Source organism: Gallinula chloropus (genome assembly GCF_964237585.1).
Source record: "Gallinula chloropus genome assembly, chromosome: 2".
Classification (NCBI taxonomy): domain Eukaryota; kingdom Metazoa; phylum Chordata; class Aves; order Gruiformes; family Rallidae; genus Gallinula; species Gallinula chloropus.
The window spans coordinates 108449109-108461225 of record NC_140086.1 but is presented as its reverse complement, the minus strand read 5'-3'; the positions used below and the strand labels follow the sequence as shown (position 1 = coordinate 108461225).

The following is a 12117-nucleotide window of genomic DNA, read 5'->3' as shown; positions in this document are numbered from 1 at the left end:
CACAACCATAGGAGTGGCATTCTTCTCCATAGACTTCAGCCTTAGACTCAAGCATCCTCAGTACAGAAGAGAAATCTTAAAACTCCACACAGAGTCTAGCAAACCTCTGCTGAGTAGTTAGGAACTTGGGAGGCTCATCTGCCTGGACTTTTTGGAGTCAGATTTTAACTTGGGTGGCAAGAAGCCCATTAACAGTAACTGCTGTCTTGACACCTGTCCAAGGCCGTGCTTCAAGTTGCAGGGAAACTGAAGCTTTTAAAAGAACAGAGTTCTTGTAATTGTAAACATCAGGCAAATTTAGCCAGTCAGTACCCTACCTGATATAATGAATGGCACAGAGTAGATAGTTGGGGTGCTTCTCCCTTGCTCAAAAAAGAAGAAAGCTCAATTAAATCAAGTGGGGAACACAGAGTAGAGGCCGTAGAGTCAAGTAACTTGGCAGAGATTTGCTGTATTCCAGAAATTGTTGTCAAATATGGTAAAGTTCTTGTAAAACTAGACATACTCAGCTACCTCTTTCTATTAATTGAATTGCATAGAGCAACATAACTTCAGTAAATAAATATTTTAGGCAAGGTTCTGCCCACTTTCTGTAAGGAGAGTAACTCTGTAAGAGGCTGCCTCCCATCAGTGAAATTACTGAAGTATGATGAGGAAGAGATCAGAATTAGACTTTAATAACTTCAGTGTTCTGTGTTTCTTAGTTTTATTCCTTTGACTTTCATTCTAGTCATATTTTCTTTATGATTTTACACTTTTTATTTAAGATGTCTCCTAATTTTTAAAAAGGTGCATTTCATTCCTTTTTATGTTTATTTCCTTTTTTTATTTTCTGTCCTTTTTTCACCCCTTGGATTTGTTCTTTCTAGTTTTACCCTTTTATCACATCCTGACCTCTTCTTCCCTCACCAGCAACAAGTGCTAGTTCTTCTAAAGACAAAAAATTACAGTTGTTTCCAAAGAAAGGACATTTAAAAGGAAGCTCTACCTTCTATATGATTTCTTCATATTGTCTGTCTCATCCTATCTCTGTTGTCTTTTCTCTTCTTTGTTTTCCCTTCATTCAATTCTGCATCATTATTCCTCCTTTTTTCCATTTCATTTTCCTCTCCTCAGACGCATCCCTCTTCTCATATGTCTAACTTTTCCACTATATGTACTCTTTGTATAAATCACAGGTTTCCCCTCATGCTGTGTGACTTGTGTCTCCATGCCATTCCTTTCTTTCTTTGAAATTTGTTTTACTATCATCTGTTTCTATAAAATTAAAATGCCTCCACAAATAGTTATTCTTTCTTTCCCCTGAACTCCAGTCCATTTTCCATTAAGAATGTTTTGTTCTGCCTCTCTTATCCAGTTTACTTGCCATTGGACTTCCTCTGCCAGATATTTCTCCACCTGTCAAGCTAGGGGAATCACCACTGTAATCCTTCCTGTGGTAGAACTCTGTGCAGTAGAAATTTGCCCTCTCCTTCAGGGTGCACTGATTTCTCTGCAGCAGATCTCTCCCCCGAACAATAAAAATAACAGCAGATTTGTACTCATCAACAAACTTATGTGGAATTTTCAGAAGAATTCACAAGTGGGGTTAGTTCTGTTCAGTAGGAAAAAGGGGATTCAGTGCAGAAATGCTTGTGGATTTTATTTCTCCCACTCTGCTCACCCACCTTCACCATCCACCAGGATATCTGGGGCAATTTTAGCTGACTTTCTTTTTGTTAGGGAATATTACACATATCCCCTAAAATGGTCCCAGAGAACTCTCTCGACTCTCTCCAGCACCCAGTATTTTCAGAGACACGACAACTGTAATGCACACTGGGAGTCTTTAAATGCTGTTACTATAGATCCCAACCACTCAATGAGATTGGTATTTGTTATTTTCATGTTGGCACTATGCTGCCTTCTCTAGGATATCCACTTAATTTTAAAAGCACCAGTTTATTTACAGTCTTCAATAAGTTACTCTTCCTAAAATGTGAAGTACACTTAACTGTTCCGAAAGCTCAGTACTTACTAAAACAAAAGTCCATTATCTATTTGTATACATTTATGTAGGTGCATGTATTAGTCCACAGGGTCCGATATTATGCATTGATGGCATTTTAATGGCAATAGAGTAGAACAGATCAGTGGTGTAATATGATGATGTCAATCGAGTGGTCTTTGTAGTACTATCTGAGTTTTATGGAGCTGGTGGAAATCAAAGGACGGCTTCTATGGATTTCAAAGGACTTTGAATCACACCTGAAATAGACATAGTTCTGATTTGATAGAAACACTATTTTCCCTAGAGTTCAGGGATAAAAGGCTTCAGTGTTTTGGTTCACCTCTGTTACTACTTCCCTCCTCCTGAAGATGTTATGACAGAATGAAGCGTCTTTCTCAACAGATACTCTGCCATATATTGCAAACTACTCCCATATTCCTGAAGTGCATCACTGTTATTTTTTTTTCTCTGCTCAAGGAAAGCTCAGCCTGAGTATTCCTTTATACAAGCCCCCTGATCAGGAAAGGACTTCCCATGATATTTACTGTTGCAGATGTGCCATGCCAGAAAGATCCAACAGAAGTTGGCAGAATTCCGCTATAATCATGTGTGTGCAAATAACCCCTTAGCTTTCTTGCCTCCCTTTTTATTCCTAATAGGAGTGAGGAAGGTTTACAGGTGCCAGTTGCCATAGCGTTTGCTACTTTGAAAGTTCTCTGGGAACAACTGGATTGTCCTTTGTCACATCCCTAATGCCCTTAGTTGGAGGCCTTAAAGTGAAGAAAGTGAAGAGGTGAGGAAGGTCGCCATCTTAGTGCACTTTACTCAAGGGAATCTTTGAGGTCATTGTAATTTGTGATATTTTCTACGTTTAGCAGTTGCTCCTCAGAGACCCAAAGGGTAGCTAAGCATCCAGCTCTGTTCTGTGTCTCTGAAAATCAGAACTGGTATGCTGGATTGACTGTGTATGGGGTAAGTAGGAAAATTTCACATCTCTAAAGGCAATAAATTTACAAACCTGAGTGGGCCCTATCATAGCCCCAGCTACTTAGAACCAAATAAAATGCACCCTAGCTTCACACTGAACAAAAGCGTGCGTGTGTGCCCAAGTGAGCTCAAGAACAGCACTGACAACAGGAGGGGGGATTCTCAGTGTGGAGCATTGTCAAAAGTAGGTTCAGCCTGTGTGCGTGTTTACCTGCAAGTAGACTGCATGTGGCCCCTGGCTGTGCACACACAAGTATTCTGAAAGTACTGCTGCTATGTGTGCTTCTTACACTTAAGTTATGAATCGATACAAGCTACATTTATATAGCAGAAAAACCTCTTCTTTCTGTCTATTATCAGACTAAAAGATTTTTATGGGACATTTCCATCATAAGGGAATTTTACATCAGGTTCATAAACCCCTGAAATAAAAGCTTTGTTACTGTAATGCTGACAAGTCCCTAGCTATAGCAGTACTAGCAGGATGGACTCTTATATAGGGTTTGGAATAGTAATAGAGTCTAGCACCATCCTTGGACAACTGCTTGCATTTACAGAAATTGATAGATTATTGTGCCGCAAACTTTTCACCTAAGAAGCCTGAGGAATGAGGTGAAGAACAATAGAGATGTCTCACTGGGAGAATGGCTGCACTACACGCAGGATTGCACAACACTTTGAAATCCTCCACCATCCCGGTCCCATGCTGTCTCTGACTTGGCAAATGCTTTCATTTAGCCAGGGATCAGTAGCTCGGGGAGGAAAAAAAAGGTTCCATTCTCCAGCTGTTGTGTCATTTCCCTTGATAAGTCCTAAATTGACCAAGTTATCCAGCACCAAAGGAGCTTTCCTGTGGTAGACATGCTTTATTATGTGCCCTTTCAGGGACAAAGGCTTCTGTGTCAGTATGGAGAGGAAGGACAGATTTATTCTCACAGCATCATAAGCATTATCTTCTGAGGGGCTAATGTAAAAGTAAAAAATTGTGCAGCATTACCATCTGAAACCTAATGGCTGATGTTGCTGCTCCTTGGTTATCACCCTGATGGGAGGCAGAATGAAAAGCTTGAAAGGCTGCTTCTCAGGAGGGCATATTTTAAAAGATGATTCTTAAATTAAGGCATTATAAAGGCAGATTTTTGTTTAGGCTTTTTTATTTACTGGGTTATTTTGGCTGTTGGGCTGAGTTGGGTGTGGTGCAAAAGTGAAGGAAGGTTTGTGAATCTCCTTATTTGGCATCAATTTTAGATAAAGCAGAAAGGTTTTATTTCAAATTAAAAACTTAAACAGTTTGTGCACAAATTTAGCCCTCCCCACACACTGCAAATAAACATATTAACACCAGCCTTCCTTCTCTACGTGATGAGAAGGGGAATGGGAGCATGATTTATCAACCTGGGGAACATTTTGCAAGGCACAAATGTCAGCGAGGAGCCCAGGCACCACCTCACTTGGAGGTGGGCTGACTATTTTCAGGACTTGAGCAACAAAGTATTCTTTTGAAAATCTTTCACCAGCATCTGGAAGCACTGCAACCTAGTTAGCATTTTTTCAGCCTGAGTGTGCTTCACAACAGATCTGACAAGGCAAGCCTGTTTCTGTTTGGGGAAGAAGAGAAACAGATAAGTATTTAAAAAAAAAGAACACAAACATCTCAACAATGTAATCTGGTGTAAGCCTAGCCCACTCCTATGTGATGTGAAGAACTGACATGATTAAAACCAATATTTCAACAGATCCTCAGACAGCCACTGGAGAGGTGGATGGGGTGAATCTGGAAGAAATACGAGAATTTGCCAAAGCTTTTAAAATCCGGCGCCTGTCCCTTGGCCTGACACAGACTCAAGTTGGCCAAGCCCTAAGCGCCACCGAAGGCCCAGCCTATAGCCAGTCTGCCATCTGCAGGTAACAAGTTACATCATAAACTCTCCTCTTCTCTGTTCTTAATAATTATTCAGCTTACTGCGAGGAGCACGCTTGGTTTTAAGTCTTATGTCTTTAGAATGTATTATTTAATCTGGGACTTAAATTAGCCAATAGTGTTGGTATCTGGCAGATAAAAATGTTCTTACTATACACCCCTAAAGTAACTTTATACTTTTTTTTTTCCCCTCCTTTTTTAAACAAGTGAGAAACAATATTCCTGGCACTGAGACTTAATTCAGTAGATGAGCTGGAGACCCCGCTGATGCTAGATAAGCACCAGCTGACCCTCTTCATACTGTGCCATTTTCTACAGATAGGGTTACTGAACAAATATTTCATGGCTGCATCCCTGCTAAGTTAAAACCTGTATTACTGTGGTTAGCACTTCACATATAGGATGTTAATGATGATTTACCTAGGTAACACAGAAGGGAGAAAATTATCCTTCCTGCTATCTTGCAAACCAGCAGCTATTCATCTTTTATCACCCAAATGTTTACTAAAAAAACAGACAACTCATGTATTCAAAGCAGAAGTAGAAATCTGTCCAAATCACAAGAAATTATAATATGGTCTTGACAGAGTTAAAGTAGTTAGAAGCGAACACCCTATATGCATGTATGTGTGTTACAGGAATCCCATGTTTATGCATGAGGTAACAAACACACTTAGGTAACAGCTTTTTCCTCTTGGGCAATGCCTTATAGTCCTTCTCCATCAGTGAAAGCCAAGAAACCAACTCTAAGCTCATTTAAGTGGATTTTGTTCTTGGTGATCCATGAAATGCTCTGTCTTTTTATCTGCTCTTTATACTTTTAATGTATTCCCCATAGAACGGAAGTGTACTTTTCCTGCAGTTTAAGACTAAGGTTATAAATAACATCAGTATGGGGTAGTGAGCTTGCAGCTCACATTTTGCTCAATGATTTTCCATAAAACCCATTGATTGTTGTTAAATACAAAAAACTCCATAGGATCCTCTCACTTGTATGGTCTCCCCTACTGTTTTTTCTTATAAGATACCTCCCTGTAGAAAATAACCTTTATTCAGTCTATACAAGGATACTACTGCTGGGAAATTTGTTTCAAGACTTGTATATCGTTATACCAAACAACATGTACTGCAGTATCAACCCTAACAAGCAATGGCAATGATATGAACACTATTGCTCCCTGTTGCTAAGGATTCTTCTTTCTTTATTTTTTTTCCTTCCCTGTGGTCAATTGGTAAAGAATACCTAAAACAGGTGGAATTTTTAGCAATTGCCTTTTTTTTTGTAGCTGTTTAACATACTATAAAGTAATAATTTGCAGTTTCCTATGCTTTTATCTAGTTTGCTCTCTGCTCATTTCCTCCATCTACCTCACACCTGGTAAAAAAAAAAAAAAGAAACCTGGGGATGGTTTGAGTTTTACTAAGATAAATGATTCCCCACTAACCAGTTATCATAAACACCCCAATAAAAATGAAGCTGGAGCACAGACATGGCTAACAAAAGCCCAGAATGAGGCCTTTTACAGCTGTCTCCTTAGGGGGGCAAATTGCTCAGAACGTGAGGACTGGGTGCAGAAGCTGGTCCCAAATACTCACAGGGTTATAGAGGCTTTTTATTTCCTTTGATTCCCACCCCATCCCACCCCAGATGGCTATCATTTTGGGGTGTAATAACCTGCTATGACTGTGCAGTTTTTGTTAAGCACCAAGGCAAGCTGCCTCAGTGGCAGTGTGCTGCTCCTCAGAAATACTAGGTTTAACTTTTCTTTTCATGGTAACAAATGAGTTTCAGCATGAACTCCAAGGTAATGGTAAGGGCAGTAAGGTAAGCAAGCTCAACTGGGAGACAGTAGGACCTCCCTGTGTGGGTCACATCAGCAGTATACCACCTCGCTGATGTGTTCTACATGCCAATAATGGCGTTTTCTTAACTTGAGACAATGCATTCCAAAACATACACTTCAGCCTGAAATGTCATTGGACACCAAGGAAGGACACCTTGCAGTCAATACCACACTAGGATCCTAGGCATCAGTCACAAATTCTTTGGAGTGTTATTACCTGAAATTATTACTCATCTTATTCTTGGATTGTGAGAAATGCTTTGTTTCTTGCTGGAATATTTTTTGCAGCCACCACGTGCTGAAATGAGACACTAAAAATTGCCAGCTCTGGCCACGGAGTCGCTTTGCACAAAGGCATTGATTTGGTCAGTCCCGTCTCCAGAGCACGTTGTGATTAGCGGTGGTGTCAGTCCCTCAGCACTGGACAGGCTGGAGAGTCCAGCAGTGCTGTGCAGTAATTGTGGCCTTTCTGCAGTGTTAAATACCACCATGTGTAGGGTGGATGTAGGCAAAGTGGGTGGCATCAGAGGACTTGGGTTAAGACTCTTTTAATGTGTAGCAAGAGAGAATGAACTCGGTAAATGAGAGAAACAAGTGCTTATAAGGCTTGAAATATGAACTCAGCTCTTTGGCGTGTTTTTGAAAGGATTAAAGCTTTGTGTGGCTGCTTTTCCAGATGTTTTATAATACTTGTAAAATCTGGTTTGGCAAAAGACTTTTGATGGCAAAATGATATATAGAAGACCTCATTTACAGGAAATGATATCACTCTGGTACAGTTTGCAGAAATCCCACAATAAACCCAGCTTGGTGCCACAGCATATTAGTAGACTATTATGCAGGGTTTCATCTGGAAAACATGAGTCTGTCTTTGCACGTTGTGGGGGCAGTCAAGATAATTGCAAAGTGTCCAGCTGTTTCAGCTGAACACCACCGTAGCTATGGGAATCTTTTTCCGACCCAGAAAAGGGATGTAGCGTTAACTTGCAAACAGTGAAAATTGCTGAAAAATGAGAGGAAAGGAAACCTGATATTCAGAGGCTAGTAACTGCCATTGGTTTGTGTTATTAAAGCTGTGGTGTTTGGACAAGATGGGATGGGATGGGCTGGGAGGGGAAACAAAAGGATTAATCACAAAGACAAGATGATAAAGAGCAATTGCCTTTGATGTCATTTCCTGTAATTAGACTTAGCCTTAAGGGTTTTGAAGATCGTCAGAAATATGAAAACGTGACTCATGACATGTATTATATAGTGCACTTAGAATTTTGTTGTAGTGCTCGTTTTGTGTTAGCTTAAATATCTAGATATATATATATAGATATTTATAGATATACCTATATGATAGTTTTCATAATCCATTGTAAATTACCTCTGCCAGTCAATTAGTCAGGCAGGCAGGAAGTCCCACCCTGGCAGAGCATCAGTGTAAGACTCTTCTTTCTCAATTTTCCCTCAGACACACCATCCTGAGAAGCCACTTTTTCCTACCACAGGAAGCCCAAGAGAACACTATAGCTAGCAGTCTGACAGCCAAACTGAACCCTGGCCTTTTGTATCCTGCCAGGTTTGAAAAGCTGGACATCACCCCTAAAAGTGCCCAGAAGATAAAGCCGGTGCTTGAGCGGTGGATGGCTGAGGCTGAGGCCCGCCATCGAGCAGGTATGCAGAACCTTACCGAGTTTATCGGAAGTGAACCATCCAAAAAGCGCAAGAGGCGTACCTCATTCACGCCACAAGCCCTTGAGATCTTGAATGCCCACTTTGAGAAGAACACACACCCCTCTGGGCAAGAAATGACAGAGATTGCAGAGAAACTGAACTATGACCGGGAAGTAGTTAGAGTTTGGTTCTGCAATAAGAGGCAAGCACTGAAGAACACAATTAAGCGTTTGAAACAACACGAGCCTGCGACAGCAGTTCCTATGGAGCCTTTAACAGACTCTCTGGAAGAAAATTCCTAAAACCAAAACAAAAAACACAACCACACACAAAAAATACCCTGCACCAACAGAAACGTAACCTTTCGAACTCTGTGAAAATTCCTCATCACCCTTGTAAGTAAAAGACTGAGAAAACTACAAGAAGGACAGAACAGTTTATAACTGTCCGTGGGTTTTCCTATTTAAAAAAAAAAACAAAAAAAAAACCTAAACAAAAAAATACACAACACTTAGTGTGTGTATGTCGTAGAATTAGTTCCCCAAAAAAAAAAAAAAAAAAAAGAAAAAAGCCAGTTTTTTTAAATGGACTTAAAGTAAACCAAATAACTGCTTACTTTTTTCTTTTCTGTATATTATGAAAATGTGAACACATTTTAAGGAAAAACAAAAGAAAAAAGAAAAAACAAGAAAAAAAAAACCACCAAACTTTTATCTGTTTAAAAGAGAATACAAGCCTGCCACCTGGAGGAGTGATTGTAGCCTTTCAGGTATCAAGTGCTGATTCACTATGAAAACTATTAACCAAAGTCAGAAACATGGCATTGCAAACTAGATTGTTAGCCTACTCTTTTATGAGTGTAAAATTGTGTTACAAATTTTTACATTTGTATTTTGCAAAGAAGAACACAAACAGGATTAATTTCTCTCATCCTTGTTCACACCCCTGCCCCCACAGGCGTGTGCAAACAGGTGTTGAAGCCAAACCATAGTGGTCACTTCCTTTTCTTTCCTGTAGTCAACAGTTTTGCAAACTCCAAGTGTTTGGGTGCCAAAAATATTTTTCCTTTTGTGTGATTCGTGGGGATTGGTATATCTCTTCTAAGGGTGTATGCCTTGGTTATGTTTCCTTTTTTTTGTTTTTTCTTCTTTTTTTTTAATTCCTGATTCTTTTTGCTGCTCCCCCTTTCCCAGCTCATTCTCTCCCCCCACTCCCCCAAAGCCACATAACCCAGTACTGTTTGAAGATTTTTTAAAAAGGAAAGTGAAATCTGAACACTTTTATATTGATATGCTCAAAATGCAATAGAGGAAAATGGAGGATTAGGATTATGTCTCATGAACTGTCAGACCACGCTGAACATTGTGCTTATTGTCGACTGTGTAGCTTGGGATTTCTCTGTCCTTTGGCCATGAACCTGAAGAGGTTACCAAAACTCATTTTGTAGTACAAATATAAACTGTACACTTGGTTCAGTACTGCATCTATATTATGGTTGTGTTTGAAGCAATTTCTCTACAAAGTCTGCTAGCCAAAGAAATTTCTTGAGGTTCTGATGAAAACACAGGAACAGGCCAAGGAGTGATAATGATGTTCTGATCGTTACGTCACTGTGGACTGTTTCAGTGGTAGTGCTTTGTTCCTTCAGCCTATTTTTTTATCTCATCCCGATATCGATGCCTGCCCTGTTGACCTCTTCAGTAGGAGGATGTGTTTCTGCAGGTGTTTGCTGTGACCACTGCTGCACAAAGCAATCAGGATGTAGGGAAACCCATTGAATATCCTTTGGGAGTAGTAAGGTGGGTCACCTGCAATATGTTTCAGATGAATTGATTTTCCTTTAAAGACAACTTATCTTTGTGGCTTCCTTTTTGATTGGGCAACCATCTTCTAAAATATTGTGGTCACTGGATCTAGGGGTACACCAACGGTCAGAGAGAGAGAACTTTGTTGCAGGTTCTTAATGAGGTATGGGCTGACCCATGAAGGTCACCTGTGATTTTCATCTTCTGCTGAGTTCTGCTCCAGCCTTTGGGGTTCAGCCCACTATTAGGGTAGAAGCTTCGTCTTGATCAGGACTTGCCGAAAGAAACATCAGAGATGGTTCAGCTCACTGTAGAGGTGGTCGAGAAAAATTCTGCTGGTATAACTCCTGCTTTCATTCACTGACCTCAGGATGGTTTTACTGGATTTTGGTGATCTACCTAGAACACTGAAGGAGGTTCCCGAAATGCTGGTGACTTCAAATAACACCTCTCTAATTAAGTTTTAACTCAAGGCTATATCCAAAACTTCCATTGATTTCACTGGGCTTGAATCAGGCCCTCACTATTTCATTAATGGGATTTGCCTTGGAGAATGGGGCATTTGCTGCGTGGCTGGTGGAGTCTTGAGGCTTCAGAGACCATCATCTGTGCCAGAAACTGTCTCTAAACGTGAGCACTCTCAGGGGTCAGGGTTGGAGAGCACTGAGAATCCAGTACTCTGGGCTAGGGTCACGTCCAGTAAATGCATTTTAGGCTTTAAGCTTCACCAGGGTATGTTTAAGGATATTTACAGTATTGCTTTTATGAGGAGGAGAGTGAGAATTGTTATTGACTCTTTTCTGACTATTGATGTATAAATATCTGCCAGGGGGAAAGAAAAAAACCACCTCAGTAACCGCAGGCAAATTGTGAGGGACGAAAAAGATGCTTTACCCAAGCTGAGCATGTGAAGTAAAGAAAGTCTCACAGCAACACCTGCCCCTCTGGGTTCTCTTTTTCCCTCTCTATCTATAGATACCTATATCCACAGATATGTCTATGTTACCTATACCACACAACCCTAAACTTGTGACCACAGTTCAATTTATGTAACGATCAGCAGACCACTCAGAAGCCCGCAGGGAAGAAAAGATCATATTTGGAAGTGGACACTCCTGAAGTCCTACACGTGTCTCCAGAAAGCTGCTAATTGTCCAGTAATTAATGCCACATACGCGATAACCCACTCAGCCACCCTTGAGACCATACACCAGCCCCCCTTCACCCCCATCACCAACAGCCTGGGAACAAAACCACCAACCATTCTTTGCCTAAAAAATAAATCTCCAATTCTCCCAGGGACTGCTCTAAATTTTGCGAAGAAAAATCCCCCAAGAAGAGAAGTTAACTAAACAGCGTATGAAAGATACTAAATGTTTAAAAATGTGCTGGCAGCAGTTACATAAGCTCTTTTCTGTTCCAAACTACATATCGGAAGGGTATAACTAGGACAGTGAAACTGTAAGATAAATATATATCGCCAGCTTGGAAGAAAAATGCTGTTCATCCCACAGTCTTAAAACCATTCATGTGCAGTGATTTTTTTTACAGTTTTCTAATTTTTTATTATGCTTTGTAAATTATTTATAAAGTGTTGTAATGCTTCTTATATTAATTTTTTTATAAACAAATTTTTGCTATGAGGCATAAATGGTGCCTGAACAGATTCTTAGGAAGACAAATTACATGTAAGTCATACATCTTTGGGGGGGCCATAAATACTTTGTTTTATTTTGTTACTGGACACATTTCTGGTTTCCATTTGTGATCTATTTTCATGTATAGATTACTTTTGAATACCTTTTAATTTTGCATGTGACTAAAAGATATATTGCTACCAGCAAATGAAAAAGAAGTCTCTTCAGTCATATGTGAAGGTTTAATGGTTTTCCAATTCATTGATAATGG

At 40.0% G+C, this 12117-nt stretch overlaps 1 protein-coding gene across 1 annotated transcript in view; it reads left to right on the top strand.

Moving 5' to 3' along the window:
• Positions 1 to 9144, top strand: part of POU6F2 (POU class 6 homeobox 2) — a gene marked incomplete at its 5' end in the record, with an annotated part of 311507 nt that extends 302363 nt beyond the window's left edge. The window contains 2 exons of the mRNA XM_084279767.1: positions 4714 to 4882; positions 8202 to 9144. Coding sequence (XP_084135893.1) covers positions 4714 to 4882; positions 8202 to 8706 — 674 coding nt within the window. The 3' untranslated portion in view covers positions 8707 to 9144. The remainder of the gene's footprint in view (positions 1 to 4713; positions 4883 to 8201) is intronic.
• Between the last annotated feature and the right edge of the window lie 2973 nt (positions 9145 to 12117).